This window comes from Nelumbo nucifera, chromosome 5 (genome assembly GCF_055504915.1).
Source record: "Nelumbo nucifera cultivar China Antique chromosome 5, China Antique-T2T, whole genome shotgun sequence".
Classification (NCBI taxonomy): domain Eukaryota; kingdom Viridiplantae; phylum Streptophyta; class Magnoliopsida; order Proteales; family Nelumbonaceae; genus Nelumbo; species Nelumbo nucifera.
In genome coordinates, this window is record NC_142653.1 from 21,686,876 (window position 1) to 21,710,192 (window position 23,317).

General features: G+C 36.5%; 1 protein-coding gene across 1 annotated transcript; it reads right to left on the reverse strand.

The window, feature by feature from the left end:
• Window positions 1-1,376: 1,376 nt before the first annotated feature.
• On the reverse strand, window positions 1,377-22,086 carry COP8 (Proteasome component (PCI) domain protein). Its single transcript, XM_010256606.3, has 14 exons — window positions 21,696-22,086; window positions 21,435-21,586; window positions 19,148-19,251; window positions 18,154-18,214; window positions 17,349-17,441; window positions 17,094-17,194; window positions 14,228-14,336; window positions 7,138-7,182; window positions 6,930-6,998; window positions 6,744-6,835; window positions 6,587-6,629; window positions 3,120-3,179; window positions 2,825-2,884; window positions 1,377-1,831 (listed from the first exon to the last, which is right to left on the reverse strand). Exons 1-14 carry the CDS (start codon window positions 21,823-21,825, stop codon window positions 1,757-1,759), a joined length of 1,194 nt encoding a protein of 397 aa, XP_010254908.1. The 5' UTR covers window positions 21,826-22,086; the 3' UTR covers window positions 1,377-1,756.
• Between the last annotated feature and the right edge of the window lie 1,231 nt (window positions 22,087-23,317).

The window sequence follows — 23,317 nt, forward strand, 5'->3', positions numbered from 1 at the left end:
TTGAAATCACTATTCCAACAGTTGTAACTGCCAGCCAAGGCTTAAAAACTGTCGACATAGATACTAGTGAACTGCTGTGAAAACTTGTGCCACCAGACATTGGCCGCCCCTATCTGCCAATAAACATCTATGCTGATAGTTTAGAGACCTAGGCCGGCAGCTAATGCCTGCCAGCATGGAGCATTTTTGAAGGATGAAAACAAGTAACACGTGAAGAATGTTTATACGATGTTTTATCATATTTTATAACTTCTTAATATATGATGCTTATTGAATATGCCAATTTGATGAAATCGTTAGATATTTTATACTTCATGTTATTATTTTATTTTTAATTTTACAATTTTTAAATTCTATTTCTATTTAGAAGTTTCAAGCTCTTTCCTTCATTTGTATAATTGCCTACTCAATTCAGAAGTTAGTTTTAAATAGGTATTAATTGTTTTAAATTTTCTTTGATATTTCTCTATGCAACGAAATGCAAAAACTTTTTTAGTTTCTTGTCTTTTGTTTTTCATATTTTGTGTTATTAATGTGAAGCCCACATGCCAAATGGTTGATTCGTGTTTTGTTGGCATGGCCATGTGGGTCTTACATTCTTCCACCATATATCTGCCATTTTTTTGGTGCTGCACTATATTTCTGCCATTGAATTTTGTATATTTGTATGTATACCTATATTGTTATTTTGTTTGATGAAAAAGAATAAAATTAAAACTTATAACCAAATGGATTCAAAATTTATTCTCATCTTTGCTACTAAAAGAATTCTTTTTTTCGAGGAAAATAAAGAAACATTTGATTCATAAGCTCAATTTAGTAAGAGTATAAATACAAATATGTACAGTATTAAGGAATACAAGATAATACAAAAACAAGGTCTTGCACTGTACATATTTGTATGTGCACTCTTTCCAAAAGCCATAACAATAATTTCTCATTCTGTCCATTTGAGCATATGAAAGTTGAAGCAAACATGGCCTTAATTGCCAACTTCAAAACTGCATTCCAACATGCATGATTAATGTATGGTACGTAAATATAGACCCACCTAAAGCTTGCCCCAGTCACAATGAGCACGATTGTATCATTGCTAACCGCCTGCTTTCTTAGAGTTTCTGATTAGATTGTTTTCCTACCATCCAAAATAAATACATCAAACTATCCGCAACCCAATCAGATCGAGTAAGTCTCCTAGATGATCTAACATGTGGTACCCGCTCAGTGGTGGATCCTGATCTTTCATCAAGTTTATTAATCCATGATTTAGAGCTCATTGTAAAACTTGAAAGTTGTTCACTTGCTCGAGTCTTTTACAACATTGTCAAATTGATCAAGCTTAAAGGCAATAAATATCAGTTAAACGAGATCAAGGGTTATCTTGCCAAATATCCAAATCATCATTATGCCAATAAAAGACCCAAGCAATTGCACAAAACCATCCACCTTTGTCAAGACAATTTGGCAAAGCGAAACTAAAACATTAAATAATAGACAGGGAGCAATAGTCAAATGAGTTGACTTACAAACCGAAAGACACCGGAACCACCATGTACCATCAGCAGCCTCCCCCCCCCCCCCCGATCAATGCCGGGGCCCAAATATTAAATATTTTGACCACCACATGTTTGTTGAGCGAAACTCACAAGATTATGCCCAAAAGAAAAGAGTTCCAACTCATCTACACATGTATAAGAAGCATAACCTCTGGGCATCTTCCATCCTTGCATCTCCCCGCGGTGTCATTTGAAATGAATCAGACAGGAATGGAGAGGCCCTTCTTTGCCATGGTGTCGAGAACATCATTAAGGGCTTGACACAGACCCACAATCTGCAAGTTTGACCGTGTCAGATTCAGATTACAAGCCCAACTAATCACAACCAAGAAAGAACCCATCTAATTAAACATTTTTCTTTCCTAGTGTTCTAAAAATTAACATCGTGACTACATGTTCAACGGTAGCAGTTGCTTAGGGCATGGCAATTTCCTCCTGTATAAATATTGCACAGAATGGTATTTATGGCACACTAAACAAATAAACAGTGAGTATTTCTGACAAGAGGAGGCAACTTGCTTAAAGCTATGATACTATGACCAATTATGGATATGCCTTGGTCAACCATGGGTTGGATTGTTTTCCCCCAACTGTGATATTAATATTAATAGGAATACATTCCACGCATGAATACACATCCATCTCACATGTAATGTTTGCATTGTAAATTGTAATATCCTGGTCCATTGGATCACTTTTGACACTGTTGCATGGACTCTCCTAAATGGATGTATCCATATCAGACCTCCATGGATTTTTGGGTTTTTACCTAACATTGCCTTCGTATCTCCTACCTTATTTGACATAAATGAACAGCTAATGTAAAAGAGAGTTCGGATTGGCTCCCCACAGCACATCTCAGCGTGCACTGGGAACATGTCATGGGGAGATGTTCCCAATGCACAGTTGAGATGTACTGTGGGGCACGCTCTGTGGGAGCCAATGCTGTATGTCATTTTTGTGTCAAGTATAACTTACCAAAAAAAAACATTACTTAGTGAAAAAGCCAGCATTTTTGCAGCTATATAATATTAGAATTCAAAAAATATAAACTATTTTAGTATATGCTTTTCCATAAGCGTGTCTGTGAGTCCATATTTTCTCACCTTGCCAAGTCAGACTCTTGGGCATACTTTGGGTTCCAACTCCCAATGTCTATGCCCATGCAATACTGCTTATGCCCTCTTTAATTTCTACAGTTACTGGTTAAAAAAATACTCTTGCGCATAGGATGGACTCATGGACAAGCAAATAAAATAGAAACTTACCTGCTGATCCCATTGTTGCAGCTCCTCGGTGTCATCCTCAAAATGTATGACACCTTCCACCTGAAAACAGAAATGCTCCAAATCATACACAGTAGTTCATCCATAGCAGACCTTAGAATTTAAAAGTATAGTCATTTATGGTTTATTAAGGGAGATACTAAAATTGTTCTGTAACAATTTTCAAGAACAAGTGGAACAAGAAATCATCATTGGGAGTTGGATAAAATGATTTTTAAGAAATCGTGATTTTATCTAAAATGATTTTTAAGATAAAATCATGTGACTATCATTGTACCTGATCAATTGATCCCCTCATTCTATCCTCATAAATCATTCTCGAAGCTATCTTCTCTGCCTGCCAATAACAGTCAACTTAGTTTAATATATAATTTTAATGGATATGCTTCTTGTGGAAAGCTACCCTTTTTTTCTAGAAAGGGATTATAAGAACTTTGGGGAAGACTAAACAATATGAGGAATGCCAAAACTAAGGAAAGTAATGCTAAACACAAGTCTTCTCTTGGAACTAAAATACAAAGTTTTATTAAAATAAAAAGAGGAGTACAAAGAAAGGCCAGTGGTCACCCAAGAGAAAGGACAGACCCCACACGACTCCTACAGAGCCTCCCTAAAACCAACCAAGAAAAAACAAAACTTCCCACATATATAATAAACCCACAGGACACTCAGTCACTCACCCAAAGCAACCCCTGCACTCATTAGGATAAATCCATCCACAAAAGTATGCTTCCAGAAACACATCCCTCAATAATCCCAATAAACTCCCAACCCCAACCAGATAAGTTCCTAAACAAATCTCACCATTTTTCACCAAACTGAAGTAGGACTGTCGTTATTCATTGGGTACATCATCTCTACTTCCCAAAACAACTGTCTTGTAACATCTTCCCCACCTAAAACCAATAAACCCAACTGCTTACAAACTGGAGTCCAAGTGCAGGACAGTGCCTAAAAACTTCAGAATTTGACCCAACTCAAGCCAGCCAAGTAATCAGTTTGAAATACTGTGTTAGCATGGAAACATCACCATCTATAGCTACTATTAAGTTCTTTGCATGATAATTATAATATCTTATATTTCATACAAGTTCATTAATTTGGTATAAAAATGATTATATAGTGATATACTTGCAGTTTCAAAGAGAAATTTTCTTACCAAGAAAAATGCTTTCTCCCTAAAGCCACTTCCCAAGAGACACTTTAATCTCACTAAAAGAATCCCAACACCAAAAGCCAAGAACCTGGCAAACAGAATACAAATTGTCTAGAATTCCCAAACTTGCACCTGCAGAATATCACATCCCTAAAGGTCTCCCCTGTAGCACTTTAATCATTCACCAAAAAATAGCCCAATTACAGATATACAAGAACCCTTTTTCCCCTGTATCACAAGAAAACCCAAAGAATAACAATATTAGTTTCCAAAAAGGAAACCTTCAATAGAGATCGCACTTTCTTTGAAATTCAAGACACTATTCCCAAGAAAAAAGCATGTAGTCCGTTATTTCCTTTTAGAGAGGATAAATATTTTGAGATCTGAGCTATAGAACTTTGTGGTAGTTTGGGAAGTGAGACTCTTCTCCCTAGGGTGAAACTCCTGACTCTACCTCCCCATCCTCTTGGTTGGTGAGACTTCAACCGAAGGAATAGAAACTAGAAATGAGACTCTTTGCAGTGGTGCTTCCTGTACTCAGTTAAAGAACTCTTGCAAGAATGGAGGGTTCCAGGTATATGTCTTAGAAGTTTGTTGGCCAACAATTCCATTAGGGATTATATGGGCCATTTGGTGTGAGGGGAATAATAGGTATTAAAAATCATCATCTGAAGAAAGGGTAATCAACCTAGTGGTGGATGAACTTAAAAATTGGTTGTCTATACACAATGTATCTAAAGATGATATTTTTGCTTCTTTTTTGATGGTGGACCTTTGTGGGGGTCCCTAAATAGATTATACATGTCATTGTACATAGGACCTTTTTTGATACAGATACATTATACTCTAATGTATAGCAACTCATTGTACATAGGACCTTTTTTTACGCGGATACATTATACTCTACATTTTTATATATACATATATATTGTGTATTGTCCCGTGGTCTAAATTGTCCACCTATACCCCACCTTCAATAGTTCAATTCAATAGATGAAGCCATATCTTCTTCTGCTAGGCCAACCAGATGGCTCAAATACTTGACAAGTATGTTTTTAGGAAGATAGCAGTTAGAGGATTAACTTCACCAAAAGTGAGGTTCCTGTGGTCTGAGAATTTCATAACATACAAGAACTGGCTGATATATTGGAGCTAATTACATGTCAGCATCTCTATAGAATCCAGCATTCCGATCATACAAAGTATTGGCAAGAAACTAACAGCGTAAAATGTAAAGAACCTTCCCAATCGGATTAATTGTGTGGCTTTATTTGTATCATTCAAGAAATTAAGTATGATTGTTTGTTGCATTTTAGTGTATTCAAAAGCACTTTCCTGATCTTATATAGGAATTTCGTTTAGAGGTTTATTTTTTCTTCTTTGGAGGGATGAGGTGTTTTCTGTTGATTGCTCCATGATCTTGAGTTAACTGAATCAGGCTCGTCCTTTTCTGCAAATTCACTAGTTACTACCATACAAGTACTTCAGTTCAGAAAAGACTAAGGGGCTGTCTGGCAAGTCTTTCTAGGTAGATCTTTCAACAGCTCAATAGACAAGAAGACGCACTGAGCTTTTGGGGTCTTGTCTTTAAAAACCAAGACTGCTTGGTTCGCGTCGTGGTCTACCAGGCTGTCAAAGACAGCTGGGAAAGCTACTTCCAGTGCGGAAAGGCCAAAAGCTTCATTTGAAGCTTCCCGGTTTTTGGCTTTTTCAGTCTTTCCACATGCTCTTCAGGTCTTTTGGTCTACACGGTACCAAACAGAAAAATACCTTTTTTTGTCTTTTTGAGCTTTCCACAGACCAAACGATGCACCAAACACCACCTAAGTAATTTGCCATGTTTGTGACTCTCACAGCACAGCAGTCAGAGAAGCCACTGCAACGACTGACAAAGAATGCAGTGTCATATAAACTGATAACTGTTCCAATGAATTTATCAGCTAGGCCAAGCTGTTGGTTAATGAGAGATGCTCCTTATATAACATTACATATCTGTTTGTCAAATCTTCATCATCCACCAATCATCACATTCAGATTTATTCCCAAGTAAATGTGCAACTCCAAAGACCAAAGATAGATAGGACCAGCATTGGGTAATGGCCCTTTAATAACAGTGTTAGGTCTTAGGAGGCAAAAAAAAATTGTTTTTTAACAAACTTCATTTTTATAGATCTGTGTAATATAGCATGCTCCTTGTACAGAGATATCATAACACGTGGTTAACAAAGTTTTCGTAATTTAATAAGGAACAGTCAACTGCATAATAAAGAAATCATCTTAATTTCTAAACTATTATAGTAATTTAGGCAATATGTAATATCAGTAATATTATAAATCCATGCATCTGAAAATGCACAGTTATATAAGTCAAGAAGTGACAAAGGCTCCGATATAGTCATGCAGGGAATGTCAGACCTTGAAAGTGAAATAATGAGACAAACCTAGATAGAATGGCATGGAGGAAAAGTTTCATTAGATGGCCAGAAATAGATGAGATGATGATGATGTTTTAAAAGTTTAGGAGTAGCGTCAGAAAATCAAAAACATTGAGATAAGGGTGTATAAGCAACACAACAAAAAGATTGTACCTTTTGAGGAGCAATACCCAGCAAAGTCCCCAGTTCCTCAAAGCTGCATGAGTAATCAATTAATGAGGAATGTTACAAAATTAGAGAAAGTAATAGATGCCTTTCATCAATGCAAAGGAAGATATAACAGAGAAAACAACAGTATTCAGTTCCCAACCTTATGTTCGTGTAGAGTTTGCTAGCACTGAGAAGATTATGCTCAATCATAGCACGGTCAAGCACAGTGAAATTGTCTGGCAAAAGCGCTTTCTGTTGGAAAATCACTGGATAATATTATCCTAATGCTTCAAAAAAAAAGTAAAATTTCTGAGAAGGAAACTAAAAATGAAGCAAAAGTGTTGACCTGGTGTGCTTTTAGTTCCTCAGCAAATGTATCAATCTCTGGTTTTCTCAAAATCCTCTCCAGATAAACCTGGTAAGTTTCATTACAGGGTAGCAATTAGAGAAATAATAATCACATACAAACAGGAAAAAAAATGATTGCATGAGGAATGCAGGAAATACTGCCTATAATATCAGAATCTCAGTTCAAAATTATGGTACAACCATACCTTTTGCAGTATTGGATAAATCTTCAACTTTGAGCAGCGTTCATCCTGGTAACAGAAAGCCAAGTATTCATATAGTATACATACATGACAGTAATTTTATTAAAGCATTAACTAGTCATCAACAAGTTGATCAATAGACATGATGCAGTCACCTAAGATGACTACGTACCATCAGTTAAGCCAATTAGCAACTAGTTTACCACCAATTGAATATATATATATATATATATTAACCCTTGGTGTTGTTATAGGGATGCAGGAAATGTTTGCAATGACATGTGATTGGGTGAGGATATATAAAATAGAAAGAAGGCAGAATAATAAAATGGAAGGCTATATTATACAGATGTAGCCCATCCCCCCCACCCCCAGGAAGAAGAAGACTGTCATTGCCCTATAGACTATATGTGGACATTTGAATGAACAGAAAACACATAAGGAGGATTAATTAAGAATGTAGGAAAGATAGGAATTAAGTAAATCTAGATAACAGATGAAAAGAAAACTAGGAACTAAGAAGGGAAAAGAGGAAATTAAAAAGAAAATGTGAACTTAATTTTTCTAGACTAATGGAAAGTTTTCTTCAATTCCAATCAAAACATCAAATTATAGCAGAATCTCAGGAAGAAAAAGATTGTTTCAAGAGAGTTGAATTCATTAGAAACATGAAATGCTAAGTGTCCCGGCACATATCCTTATATGTGGTCAATTGACCAATGGTTGGACACCAATTAATCAATGCATTGCAGACGAAGGGCAAAATGATTACTAATTGCCTCCATGTTGACAACAATGTGACAATAAAGGTACCCATTTATTATTTTGATTAGAAATAAAAAAAAAAACAATATTAAAAGAGGAAAGCATAAAAGAGAGCCCCCCGTAACAAATTTTATTCTTGTTGTCAATTTTGTTCTGCCAGATAGCTAAACCTAATAAAAACTTATGATCAACTAATATATTGGCACTGAAACATATATACAAGTCATGGTTCTAAATGTGACCAGAAGTTTGTGAAGCATCAATCGACAGAAAAAGGCAACTGAAGTTACTAAACATTTTGGCCAGATCTATTTGGTATCCCTTCAAAATTCCAGCACTTAGGACTTTTTTGAGATTGCAGTTTTTTATTATTGACACTAAATGTATATCAGTGTGTGTGCACATGTGCATCAGTGCATGTGTATACAAAAAATATTAGTCTATTTCTGATTTCTTTTACAAAGTTGTGGATTTTATAAATTATAAAGCAGAGTCCTTTTGTCTTCTTCATCTTCTCCTCCTCCTCCTCCTTTCACCCTTTTTTTTTCTTTTCTTCTTTTCCTAAGAAACAGAAATAGAGGCTCAGCCCCTCTATTTTGTGAAATTTCTTTTCTTCCAATTTTGTCATGAATATGTTGATTTTCTAGGTTTCAAATGAAGCTTATACATTTTTTATGAAAATTATAGACAATTAATAGTGAAAGATGGTTGCCACTTGCCATGGAACCTAAGGAATTTCCCTAGGATTCATGATTTTTATTAAAAAACAACCCATCACTTAGGCAACTAAGCAACACTTAATGGTTAAAGATTGGTTTTATTCGGGGAAAAAAATCATCACCTAACCTTGCCTCGATGCCTTCAAAACTATGCCTCTAGGGTCAACTCCCTTACTTTGACAATAAAGAAATACAAAGATAGCTTAAAATGTGGAGCAATGAGTTTGCATGGTCACAACATTTTTTTTTTTTGAACCTTCCAATAAAACACAACATGCTATCAACAAATCACCCAATGAGTGCTTACCTGGGTGATTTGGTTTTAATGTGTCCACATGGTCACAACACTTGTCATCCTCTAATAAAACAGACGTGTTATTAATCAAACGAAAAACCAAATTATCCAAATAGTACATCTTATTGTTGCTACCCCAAACGACACACTAACAACCTGCCAACATATTTTTTTTATCAATGCAACCTGCTAAATATGAAAAATTGAGATTGCCTCTAGGGCCTACTACCTTATTATCACAATTTAGAAATACCAAATGAGTGCATGCCTGAGTGATTTGGTTTTCTTGAGTTCACATACTCAACAATTCTTGCAACTGACCATCCAATAAAACACAAACATGCTGCTACCAATCAAATGAAAAACCAAACAACCCAGTGAATACATGTCTGCTATTGCTACACCTACACAAATGATACAAGAACAACCCACTACCTTTTTTTATCAATAGCTGAAATGGATTCATTAAATTAAGAAAAAAGATAAAGATGTACAACCAAGGGAGATATAAAATCTCTTAGCTTTCCCATAACATAAGCAAGAGCAACCCACCATCATATAAAATAGGGACTGCCTCTAGAATATACTACCTGACTACACCGATCAGGTAATACCAAAGTAGCTTAACATGTAGAGTGACGCCTAGGCAATAAGGCTCTCACGGAGATCACCTCACGTAATCACCAAGATATTTTTTACACAGTGCTCTTGGATTCTTTTACATTCTTAACTTTCTGAGGTTATAATAATAAACAGACACTATTAAACTAAATTATTCAGCTTGAGTTAAAATACTAGTTTCTTTTCATGATTTTTCTTATTTTCTAGGTTCAATCGAGATGTATACTATCTTGAACCCTTGAAGACTTCAAAACCTGAACTAATAAGCATGGAAAAACTCGAAATTTTATCCAATCAACACATTGATTTTCCTCCATCCTTTCTTTTCTTTTCTTCTTTTCCTAGGACGAAAAGTAGATATCAACCCCTCTATTTTCTGGAATTTCTTTTTTTTTTTGCATTTTTTCATGAATACGTTGACTTTCAATGTTTAAATGAAGTTTATACACTTTTTAATAAGACTATAGACAATTAATGGCGAAAGATGGTTGCTGCTCGCTATGTCTAGGGAATTACACTAAGATTCATGGTTTTTATTCAAAAAATAAATAAATAAATCCCATTGCCTAGGTAACCAGGCAACAAAACAACCCTCTTTCGCCTAGCCTCACCTTGGCACCTTGAAAACTATGTTCAGGTTCTTCAGGATAAATACTTAGTTGAGTTAAATTTAATTGAATAGGGATTGCATGCAGAAATGCAACTTTGGTATGATTCAAGCATCTGAATAAAAGCATTAGACAGGTAATCAATTTTAAAATTGAAGGAAATTGAGATTATTGGGAGGAAAGGGAAAAGGGCAAGGTGGTGTAGTTTTGAAACGAAGATTGTAAGCTGGAATATAAGAGGTTTAGGGAGAGCATCAAAAACAACTCTTAAAGGAAGTACTGAGGAGAGAAAAGCCAGATGCGGTACTGATACAAGAATCAAAGGATCAAGAGATTGATGGAAGATGGGTGAGGAGTGTTTTGGGGGGGGGTAGAGTCATAGGTTGGGCCATGGCTCCTTCCTGTGGGGCTTCAGGCAGGATAGTTACCCTTTGGAATGAGGAGACGTTGGAATGTGAAGACTCATAAAGGACGTACTGAGGAGAGAAAAACCAGATGTGGTACTGATACAACAATCAAAAGATCAAGAGATTGATGGAAGATGAGTGAGAAGTGTCTGGGGGGTAGAGGCATGGGTTGGGCCATGGCTCCTTCCTGCAGGGCTTCAGGTGGGATAGTTACCCTTTGGAATGAGGAAGCGTTGGAATGTGAAGAGGAGCTAATAGGAAGATTCTCGGTGTCAGCGAAATTGAGGTTTCTAAATGATAGCTTTGTGTGGGTGTTAACAAATGTCTATGGGCCTAATTCGTATAGGGAAAGAGATGAATGTGGGAGGAATTGGCAGACGTGAGAGGTCTATGGCAAGGTCCACGGTGTCTAGGGGGTGACTTCAATGTGATAAGACATATTACTGAATCAAACAATCCAAGACAAAGGGTAACAACCAGTATAAGGAGGTTCAATAGCTTTATAGAAACCTTTGAGCTTAAAGAGATTAGACTTGGTCAACATCGGTTCACCTGGACTAATTGTCAAGAGAATCCTTTCTACTCAAAACTAGACAGATTCCTTGCCTCTCAGGACTAGGAGAATCACTGGACCAATCTGGTAAGCAAAATGCTACCCAAAATCACTTCAGATCACTAGCCGATTTGTATTGGGCAAGGAGTAGAGGGAGAGGGGCCAAGGCCTTTTAGATTTGAAAATATGTGGCTTACAATCCTGAAGTTTATGCAAAAGATCAGGAATGGTGGTTGGAAGATGATCCCCAGGTGGAAAGGGAAGGGTTAAGATTCCATAGGAAGCTTTAGAACCTAAAAGAAAAAATTAAGGATTAGAACCTTAAAAATTTGGGAGAATAGAAGAGAGGAAGGAATTTTTGATAAGTAAAATTGAAGAGTTAAATAGGAAGGAGTCAGGTTCTTCAGAAGTAGGGGGCAAAGAGGAAAGATTTCATCTAAGAAGAGAGCTGGAAACTGCACTCCTGAGAAGAAATAAGTTGGAAACAGAAGCCAAGAGTGAGTTGGATAAAAGAAGGGGACGGGAACACAATATTTTCACATGATTGCAAATGGAAAGAGAAGGAAGAATTTGATTTCTCTGTTGGAGATGGAAAAGGGACTATAACGAATCAGGACGAGATAGAGAGGGCCATGGTGGACCACTTTAAATCAATTTTTAGAGGACCTCTGCCAGAAAGATGGAAGTTAGAGGGTTTGGATTGACCAGTTTTGGGAGACTCGGTAAGTAGAAACCTAGAAAGATTGTTTGAAGTAGAAGTAAAGGAAGCAATCTTCTCCATGGACCACTCTAAGGCTCCCAGGCCTAATGGCCTCACTATAGCTTTCTACCAAGATGGATGGGACATGGGAGTGGCTAAAGGATGGTTTAATGGAAGTCTTTGAGGAATTCTACCATAAGCGGATTGTTAGTAGAGGGGTTAATGCTACCTTCATTGCATTAATCCCAAAGAAGTCTAAGGCATGCCATCCAAAGGACTTTAGGCCAATTAGCTTGGTGACCAGTCGATATAAAATCCTAGCAAAGGTCCTCCCATCAATCATATCTCATTTTCAGGGGGCTTTCATCCAAGAAAGACAAATCTCGGACCAAATACTCATTTAATGAATGTGTGGAGGAATTTAAGAAGTTCAGGGGGAAGGGAATTGTGTGTAAGCTGGATCTAGAAAAAGCCTACAATTTTGTGGATTAAGAGTTTTTGATTGAGGCGCTAAGGAAGTGCGATTTTGGAGCAAGATGGTGTAAATGGATCAAAGGATGCCTAAAATCTTGTCACTTTTCAATGTTGATAAATGAAGGAGTCAAGGATTTCTTTAGGGCTAAAAGAGGAGTGAGGCAAGGGGATCCCCTATCCCCTTCCTTTTCACTATCTTAGCAAAGGTGTTTAGCAAACTAATTTCGAAGGCATATGAATTGAGTCTTATAAAGGGGTGGAGAGTAGGACGAAAGAGAGTGATGGTAACTCATTTACAATTTGCAGATGATATCATTATTTTTAAGGATGCTAGTGAGCCTCTTTGAGAAAGTGACAAACTTGAAGGTGAACCTGAATAAAAGTGTGGTGGCTGGAATCAATTTAGCTCAAGAAGAGGTAAATTCATGGGTAGGGGAGTTAGGTTGTCTACGAAGTGAATGGCCACTGAAGTATCTTGGACTTCCCCTTGGGGCAAATCTTAGAAACTTAGGTTTTTGGAATCCGGTAGTGGAGAGGTTGAAAAGAAATTGGCCGTGTGGAAGAGGAGTTATATCTTGTTGGGGGCAGGATTACTCTCATTAGGTCCACTTTAGCAAATTTTCCCCGCGATTTTTGCCCTTTCCTCTCTCAAAAGCATACCGGTTGCGGAATTTTTAACCCCTTCCCCTTGTCTGGTATTGCTTGGAATTTGGGCCTTCGTAGAAATGTGAGGGACTCTGAACTAGCTTCCTTGTCGTCTCTCCTTCAGCTACTTGATGGGGTGTTTCTAGACACTTCTAAGCAAGACACTAGGTTTTGGACCCTTCATCCATCTGGAGTCTTCAGCTGCACTTCCTTCTTCAAATCCTTGTCTGCTCCAAATGCACCTGGGGTACCTTTTCTAGTGAAAGAAGTTAGGTGTCGCCCTATTCCCCCCTAAAGTGGGTGCTTTCTCTTGGGAGGTCTACCATGGTGCAATCAACACCTGTGATCTAATGCAGAGGAAGAGACCTGGGTGGTGTCTTTCACCTAATTGGTGTTGTCTGTGTGCTCACCTAATTTGGATTTGGTTAGTCAATCTTTTCGGTTGCAGTTGGAATCCCCTTATGAGTTTGGATAAGCTATTTGACTCCTATACCTTCAGCTGGCCAAAAAAAAGAGGGAGAGCATTGTGGAGATGCATAAGGGAAGCAGTGCTTTGATGCTGTGGGAGGAAAGAAATTCGAGAATTTTTTAAGAAAAGAGAAGAAGGAAGAGCTGGTCGATAGAATTATGATAAAGGTGACCTCGTGGGTAAAATCTCCCAAACTGTTCTCAGATTTCAGTGGGGGTGACATAATCAGGAATTGGAGAACAGTTGCTTCCTCCTCAGCTGTAAAACTGAAGGTTCTAAGGGATTGGGACCCCCACCCCCATTCAGGCTTTCTCAAATTAAACTTTGATGGAAATAGTTTTGGTAACCCAGGAAGGTCTGGAATTGGAGGTGTTAAGGAATGACAAGGGGATTGTAGTGGGGATGTACTCAGGCCCTATTGGGGTGGGAGATTCTACTACAGCTGAACTAAAGGCAATGGAGATGGGGGCGAGGAAGCTAGTTGTAGAAGGTGATTCTAAGGTGGTTATAGGCTGGCAAAAAACAACTGGTTATTCAGAAACGAAATCAATAAGGTCAAAAGCATATCCAAGCACATGCAGCTGTCATTTCAATGGACTCCAAGAGCAGCAAATGGATTTGCAGACCAGTTAGCTAAACAAGGGGCTAATAGGGAATTTTGTTTCTGGGCTCAGCTGTAAGGCTGAAAAGTCAAAGTTGTAATTTGATTTTAATTTCTAATGGGGTAGCCGAGTCTACCCATTTCCTGTAACTCTTATCTGATCTTAATGAATTCATTCTTTATTGATCAAAAGAAAATTATATCTAACGTAAATATAATTATTACGGGTAATATACCTTATATAAAGTGGCAAGAACACGAGAACGTTGGGGACCAGCAGCAGCCAAAATTGTGCATGTAACAGCTGCAGTTAGAGCTTGTTCCAAAGCTGCTTCGTCAATCCACCTATGATGTAATAATAAAAATGCAATTATTTTTTTGATAAATAATAAAGAATAAATGGTTAAATAGGTAAATATATAACTGTTGCTCCATTTAATTTATAAAGTAAAGAATTACAAGGGCCTAGGATATTCCAGGTTCTGTAACTATGACAAGAATCTAATTCAAGGCTGACAAGCATGAGAAAACATGTTCAAGTATGAAAGTGGCCACTTCGTCAAAAACACACGGGCACGCGCACACACAAAATGTTAGCTTCATACGCAATCTACCCTTCCCAATACCAGATAGCTTGGACCAAAATTTGGTAATGGCCCTTTATATGCATTGCCTTGTTATTGTGTAGGGAAAAAAACATCTCCCTCATCCTTTTGATAATGTCTCACCAAAACAAGTAAGAAGAGCCCACTCCAAATGCAAGAATCAGTACATTGGCAAATAAATATGATTTTTCCTTTTTGTTGTATTTTGCATTTTACATTAGTTGATCTAGATTTTAAGGGAACAACTTGTAACATCTGACCTTCATTTGTTTACTTTCCCCAGGGTTTTGGTCATCATAGACATGCAACACATGGCCATCCACATTGCATGTAATGCCCACAAGACCATTAACTGCCTTGCATGTGCTCAGATAGGCACATGGATGGGGAAATAGGAAACGAATGAAATAGCAGTGGATACCATCATTTATGAAGAGCTCTACTTCACAATGGACAGTTGTGATTAGACCTGTTCACATGCAGAGACAGGTTTTTCCTCTTTATCAACAAAAAAAATGTCTATGCTAGATCATCGGGCCTAGATCTTGAGCTCAAGCCCGACCCTTATAGGCTTATATAAAGCCCAAAGCCCAGGCCTGGAGCCCAATCTCTACATTAAAAGTCCTATTTACGATGTCATTTATATTAGTTTGGCAATGATTTAATAAATTAATGTATATTATATATTTTATATGTTATTAAAATATGTTTTTATTATATGTCACATTATCGAGGCAGGCTTAATTGAGAAAGCCCAAGCTCGAGCCCGCGGGCCTAAAATTTTATCCAAACCCAATTAATAATGAACTAGCATGAACAGGTCTAGTTGTGATTTAAGAGAGCTCTACATAGAATTTAAAGTACATTTATTTCAATTTTAGCATCACATACTGATGCATGATGATTGCCCCCTAACACTTGGATTGTAAGCCCATATGCGTAGGGCTTCCTTATTATTTATGGCCCCAAACTTTACTGGGTTCTCTTCTTGCAGGCCTACTACCCACAGCTCAAGATTGGAGACCACTACAGAAGCAAGGCCATAATAGAAAATGCTAGAGCCTAGAACATCCCTTGAGCCTTTCCCTGTGTAAGAAGTATGGACTAAGCCTGTTCCTCCTACAATTGCTGTTTTTTGCTAGGAAGTGTACCTTGGTAAGGTCAATACTTTGGAAAACTTACAAAAGAAAAAAGCCTTTCTTTTTTTTTTTTGATAGGAAAAGAAAAAAGCATTTCTTGTGTATATTACCGAACTGGTTTGTTTTGTGCAAATGTCATAGTGAGGACTATTACCACTTACTGGTTTCTCGTTCCTTTGCCGCAGATCTCCGGGATTGGATGTTTGTTTTGTTTGGATGTAGGTGGAATTAGCCATCAGAGTCAAAATTATTGTTTTCTCTGTCTACCTTTGTTTGTCCAACAAAGAGAGGAAAACAGTATGTGGAGATGTTTCAAAGCAGCCACCTTATGCTTATGGACAATTTGGGAAGAAAGAAATGCTACAATTTTCCAAGATAAGGAGAGGTCCTTTAGAGAAGTGAAGGATTGTATTTTAACTAGGGCTATTCGTTGGCTGAAATCCTTGGTTTCTTTCAACTCCTCCTTTGATGACATTTAGAGGAATTGGGCTGCAGCTGCACACACTTCAATTAGGAAAAACAGAGCTGCAACAGGTTGGTTAACTCCTCCGAAGGGGTTATTAAATTGAATTTTGACGGAAGTAGTCAAGGTAACCCATGACTGTCTAGCATAGGAGGAGTCCTGAGGAATGAGAAATGGCAACATCATTTCCTTGTTTTCAGGCCCGGTGGGGATAGGGGATTCCACAAGAGCTGAATTACTGGCCGCAGTACGAGGGATTCAGATTGCTAAGCAATTAGGAGTGGATAACTTGTTAACTGAAGGAGATCCTAAAGTGATTGTGAGCTGGTTGTCAAATCCAGACTCAGTTGTTTGGAGTTATAGGGATCTCATCAAAAAAGTTATTAAATGCTTAACAACACACATAGTGTGTAGATTCCAGTGGGTGTGTGATTTTCTTGCTAAACAAGGGTCCTCTAGGGATCAGTTATTTTGGGCAGCTTTGTAGTCTTTATTTCTGATCATTTGTAATGCTTAGGGGAGGCTGCATCTCATGCCGCTCCAAGGGATGCTTGTAAAGCTTTGTTCTTCTTGTTTAATAAAATTAATTCTCAATTATCAAAAACAATGCTAGAATATATTGATTTTTTTTATTTGTTATTCCATTAGGCAGCAAGTTAATGTTTTTTGTCTCCCTACCAAATAGTTGATTCTCTTTCTTTCTGTAAGTTAGTGAAGAATGATATTTTGAATGTTTTTTTTTTCTAAAACTCTTGGAGGAATCTCTATCCTCCTTTGATTTCTTCCTATTTCCATGAAAGTTATTCAAGGTGCTCCATAAACCCTTCCCAGGGATTTGTGCCACAGCAGATAGACTCAAAACAATTTCATAAAATAATGATGCATCAATACATACTCATCTCCAATTTGTCGCTTCTCAATTTGGGAAATGTCATAATAACGAAGTGCAGCTTCCAAGAACTTCCTTTTTAGATCTAAGATCCTTGCATAACAAACCTGTTCATAAACAATAGAAAAAGAAACAACTGAACCAAAGAATGCATTATGTTTAAGGAAATAGGGAAAAAAAATAAGTAATCATTCCACCCCAGGGCTTTAACTTTCTTAATCAATTCCCCTCAGAGCTCAAATGCCATGAATGAATGTTCACCTTGTACTGTAAATTCAATACTTCATGTTGACTATTGCTAACCAAGAAGGAAGCTTTATTGATAAAGGCTTCTGCATTTACAGCATCATCATCCTGCCAAATGAAGCAAAAGGAACAGTTAAATATCTTTTACTTTGTAATTCTTCATTTGCTTTCTGTATGTAATTCTCATTTAATCTTTTAATGAAATATATAGTTATTGATAAAAAGGAAAAGTTAAATATCCAAGACCAGGAAATGTATTTTATCAATATCCAGGAGTTCTGGTATCAGTTAATACTCAACATAAAGCCTACACATGGAATAATTCATATACACCTATACAATTATACAATTACGGTTACAGTTATACACAAGGATTTGGATCCTCCACCTAATGGTTCCAACCTATGTCAATGCCAAAATCAATCCAACCACATGAAGGTAAAAATTGAATCTAATATCCTATAGCATTATCTGAAAGGCCGTGCAGCATAGTTCTGATAAGAACCCTAAGAATAGATGGTTATGAACATAAAATTGAGTCAATTGTTGCCTGGGCAGTGTCATATGCATGAAATCTGGCTAGTGACATGTGTCAATTACATTTTTTTGCAGCTTATTGGGACTGAACAATCTTTTTTATATGAAGTAAAAAAAGATATTTGTTAATGAAAAAAGATAATATAAAAGGAAACAGAGATAAGTGAACCTTCAACACAACCAAAAAAGTATCTGTTATCCAGATATAACACAACTATCAACAAGACTAGATGATCCACATTGTTCCAGAGATTGAAATTCTAATCAGATAGTATTGAAGTACCTCAAGATAAAGGCGAGCAATTTGGACACATTTGGAGAGCTTGTAAGTCTCATCAAGCATTCTGATTAGAAAAAGAAAGAAAGAACAAAAACTAGATAGTTAAAGTAGGAAGATTTAATCAGGGCATGTATGTTCATATATAAGGCCCTGCCTTGTAAGTAGCTGCTTTGAAGAAGCTACTGGAGGAGGCTTCAACAGAGAGCTACCTGAATGGCTGCACAATGGCAAATTTTGGCTCTCCATATTTCTTACCAAACATTTTTTATCAGTAACAGAAAATTTATTAATAAGCAGGAGTTACAGCTTTTGGGTAGCCAACACCAACGTAATCATAGGACATCAGCTAATAGAAAACCTTGACTCTTAATTTTGCAAATTAGCCCAGAAGCACTGTTCCCTGTTTACACCTTGCTTTGCTAAGTGATCTGCTAAATCATTGGCTGATCTTGGGATCCATTGAAGAACCAGCTGCAGATCCTTTGATAGACTCCTAAACTTTCTGATTTCATTTTTGAAGCACCAAGGAGTCTTCTCAGTTTGTTTCAGTCACCTTAAGAGCTTTCTGGGTAGGCCCCATCTTGCAAAGCCAAAAAGTAGGGGTGATTATGGGCTGGGTTGGGCTACTGAGCTAAGCACCTATGATATGGGCTATAGCTTGGCTTGGGCCTGACCAGGTTATGGGCTTATGACTTTAAATATAAAATATTAATATTAAATATTATGTGTATAAAAATTTATTTCATACATTATATAATATAAAGTATAGCATAAAATAACATATACATACATACACACATAATATTTATATGTGTGTGTGGGAGGTGTGGGCAGGGCTATAAATGATCACCCCTTGCCAAAAGCCACTGCATGAAACCCTCCCAAATGGATACTAGAAAATGTCCATTTTGTACAGCATAGCTTGCAAATTTCTCCTTGTAAATATATCAAGAAGAATGTATTGCAATAACCCTGGCCTCACAACAAACAACCTCACCTGATTCCAGAGTCCAGATCAATGCCACTAAGCATCTGAGCTGCTTTTGACCATTGCTGCTCAGACTCATAGAGCTCAGCAAGCTTCTCTCTGATTATCAACACCTGCAACTCATACAAGCAGTGAAGCAAGTCACAAATTCCTTTTAAAAGATCTAAAAGCAATCGACTAAAGACACTACAAAAGGAATCCACCCACATGCAACAAATTTCCTTCTCATTTATCAATGACAACTTGGCCAGAAGGTGTTACCGAGAAATTCGATTCATCAGAGTTAAATTTAGGATGAAAAGGAGATGTTACCACATGGATGTATTCTGGTCCAATGATATTTCAGAATATTTAAAAAATGGCCTTTTTCAAAATTAAATATTCGAATTTTGTAACTGGTGGATCAATCAAATAGAAAATAATAAATGGCCAAGCAGATGAATTAGAGAAACCAAAGAAAAGCAAAACCAAAAGGAGATCAAGGAGGACATAGAAGAACTGGGGCAGAGTGGAAGATGGCGGTGAGAATCATGAGCATATGAGTCACAAAGAGAAAAGCTTGGATGAGAAGGAATTTGTTCAAATAGGTTTTATGGAGTTGGAGAAAAAAAGGAATTTGATGATGATTGTGGTGCTGATGAAGATGGTATTGGGGATGAAATGTTGGAGAAGTTGGAATGTTAATCAGTTGAGGTAGGTGAAGGGCTGGTAAATGGTGGTGTTTTTGCTTGGAAAATTGGGGTTGGAGTGGCTCTAGACTGGCTGGTTAGAATTTTGGGCTTTAGTGTTTTTGTTATTCTGATTGTACAATGGTCATTAAAGTTTTTCTTGGCATGAAGAGGTTTGCAATGTTTTTAGTTTAAGAATTGGTGGTGGGGGATGGTTGTTTTGGTTTTATGTGTGTGAGGGTGTTGCAGCAGAGAATATTTTGGAGGGTCTTTCTTGGATGATGCCTTATCACCCTATCTCATGTATTTCTTTTTCTTCTAATGAGTTTTTCTTTTTGCTATCAAAAAAAAAAAAGTATCAGTTTCGCCGTTTACCCCATAAGAAACCATGTGAACTGCAGTAGATTGACTAAATCGATAACAGGAAATCAAACACCCACTGGATTGGTTTGAGTCTTGAAATGAGAAAGAAAACAAAATCTTTATGGTGATGAAATCTTTGAAAAGGGAAAGAAAAATTGTAGAGAGAGATTGCAAAGTCTTCATGAATGGGTTTTTGTAGTGGCCTCTTAATTTTTTCTTAGGGTGTTGGTAGGCAGGGATGTTCAATGAAGAAGGATTGGGCTGAGGTTGTTGGTGTGTAATATTGGTTTGTGTGACCTTTGCATCTAGGACCAAGCAGAAACTTTCCTCAAGCATTAAAATGAGCACACTTCCAAAGTTAATTGCATGAAATAAAAAATAAATAAATAAATAAGGGTCCTATCATGCAATTCTTGATTCGTCAAAAAGGAAAATTAATAAAGTTCTATTGAAGATAAACATAGTATTCATAGATGCTTACTTTCGGCCATTAATTGTTTAAATTCTCATTTAGAACTTATCTTCGTTCTTTGTTTTTTGTCAGGGGATCTCCAATTTCTTTCTTGAAGAAGTAAAATGGGGATAAAGCAATAAATCACATTTTTCTGTATTCCTAAAAGTTTTGATCTGTCCGAGACACTAGGCCACTTTCTACACAATCAGCCAGATCTGTTGTCTATGCCTAACTGGGTTCTTCACTTCTTTGACAATGGTGCTCCACAATCACTCTACCGGGGCACATTAACCATCCCCAGAACCCCTCCCTTCCCCCTTGAGAATTGGTGCGTGTGACAATGCAATATCATTTATGAAGTATCCTTTTTTGTTGGAAAGAGACGGATTTCTTACGTTTCTTTTACATCAATTCACTTAGAATATGTTGACTGTGTTTAGTTTTTAACAACTCTGAGGACAACGAAATACATGAATATATTCGTTATCATCCAACAAACATGCTCATAGTTCCGCCCGCTGGCTCTTTACTCTCCAGTATCATGGAAGTGCAGAATTTTTTTCCTAATGCAACTAATAAGAAATATGCTGTTCAGCTAATGCTTTCCTGAAAGAAACCATAAAATCCATCTCCCTAGCCACGCCTCCCTTACATAGTCGTGTGAAGTAGTAAAAATCAATACAGCAGCTGCTATTGCATGTTTTAGTGATTAATACTCTGGCAACGCCTCTAGACTTGACAATTATGATAGGAACCGTTGTAGACTAATGGAAACAGAGAAAAGGAGGGAGAGAAAATGGACGGGACGAACCTGTTCTTCAAAAGATACCACTCGAGGCTGAATCTGAGTGAGGGCATAATGTGCAATCTCCTTTTGCGTCTCAGGTTCCAACCTGCCTAGATCCTGCGCAAACATTTGCAATAGTTGTCGCGATACCACCAACGGAACGTCGTCCGACACCACTGTAACCCAAAAAGAATGAACTTATGGAAACTGTTGCGAGTGTCTAAAAATCGGTATAAATTAATGAGACCTAAACAAAGTTAATATGAAAATGATTCAATGAATTACTGTGATCAATGAACTTCTTCGCTTGTGTGATATCATTGGAGGCGAGAACGGATGAAAGTATGAGCTTGTACTGTTCGATCTTTTGTCTCTGATCAGTGATTGCAGAGGCGCTCGATAGCGCGCTCTCCATGGCTCGTCAAGTTAACTTGCACTCGGTAGAAACTCGAAAACCTAGCGCTTACACTGAGCGATTGTTCTGCCCTGTATTCGGGAAACCGCCCTTCTGGCGCTGCAAAATTCGTCTGATTCGTCTGTAGCTTTCGCACTGGTTTTGTGAACAAGAAGGATCATGGGCCGGGCCGGGCTTTCCACGTGTGGTAAGGACCAATGTTCGGATAAACCGAACCGAGCATGGACGGGAAGAACAGACGTTCATTTCAGAACAAGACGTGATTAGGTAGTATATTTGGATATATTTATATAATATAATGTGTATAATAATTATAATAGTGGGACCCGCACAATACATGGGTTTTATTAAGAAAATTTGATGAAAAAACTTTATGATATTTCCAATTAAACATTGTTCAGATCAGTCCAATTCAAGTATTTTTTGGGTTATGTTTAGTTTATTCGATCACAACTCAAGTTTCACTTCGTGAGAATGGCTAATTTCTTATGGTCTAGATAAAATTGTATTATTTTATTGTATCTTGATATTATTTTTTATTTATTTTTAAATTGTATGGTTTGTGATTATTTTTTTATTTTTTGTAGGTAAAAATATTTTTTGCTAAAATATGTTTTGAGTTGTAATTACTTATGGATAAAGTTGATTAAGGGTAAGTTTGGTATTTTAAGAAAACCGATGCATTACATCAACATTTTCTATTTTAGATGCCAATGGAAGGATAATATCTACACTTTTTCTCAAAACAATATGGGAGGTTTTTGTAAAGGTCAAAACATATACACGAGAGCGTCATGTGGTTTTAAAAAAATCCCAATGATGTTTCTATAATTTTTCCTAACTGTTAAATATAAATTTAGTTGATTTTAAATTATTAAACTATATTTAAGGTTAATAAATTTTTATTAGCTTTTCTTTTATTAATAATTATTAGATTCAATTAACTATATTAAGTTTTTATTATTCAATTGAATGTAAGTTCATTAGTAAAAACTAATTATAAAACTAATAATTGTTAATTGTTAGATAATTTTGCATTAGTTTTATATTATTTTTAAATGAATGTTGGTTTTTAATTTTTCTTATTGCTTTTTGTTAGTTTATATGATTTTTATTATATTGGTGAAAATATTTTATTAATAAAAATAATTAATCATTTTTATCTTATTTTATTAATAAAACTAATCATTAGCTTATTTAAGTAATTTAATAAATTAATTTCACTATGGTTAATTGAATGGAAAGGGGTGGTCTCCTCTTTCAACAAATGGAAGTAATTTAATTACAGATTATAATCAATTACTGATTATAATTACTGTTATAATCAAACCCGAATTTATTTATAAACCCAGTTTAGATAAATATAGTTATCTATTTATTTTAACCCGATTTTAATAATTACTGATTATTACAGTAATTTAATAAATATTTAATTAGTGATTATAATTAATAATTATTGTTATCATAAATATTGTTAATAAATAGATATTTA

What these genes read in the sequence shown, in the direction of transcription:
- COP8 (XM_010256606.3), bottom strand. Translation starts at nt 21,825, where the DNA reads ATGGAGAGCGCGCTATCGAGCGCCTCTGCAATCACTGATCAGAGACAA. An exon ending in GAAGAAGTTCATTGATCACA is followed by an intron (nt 21,587 to 21,695) that starts GTAATTCATTGA and finishes TTTGGGTTACAG; the next exon opens with TGGTGTCGGACGACGTTCCG. An exon ending in GATCTGGACTCTGGAATCAG is followed by an intron (nt 18,215 to 19,147) that starts GTGAGGTTGTTT and finishes TTTTCTAATCAG; the next exon opens with AATGCTTGATGAGACTTACA.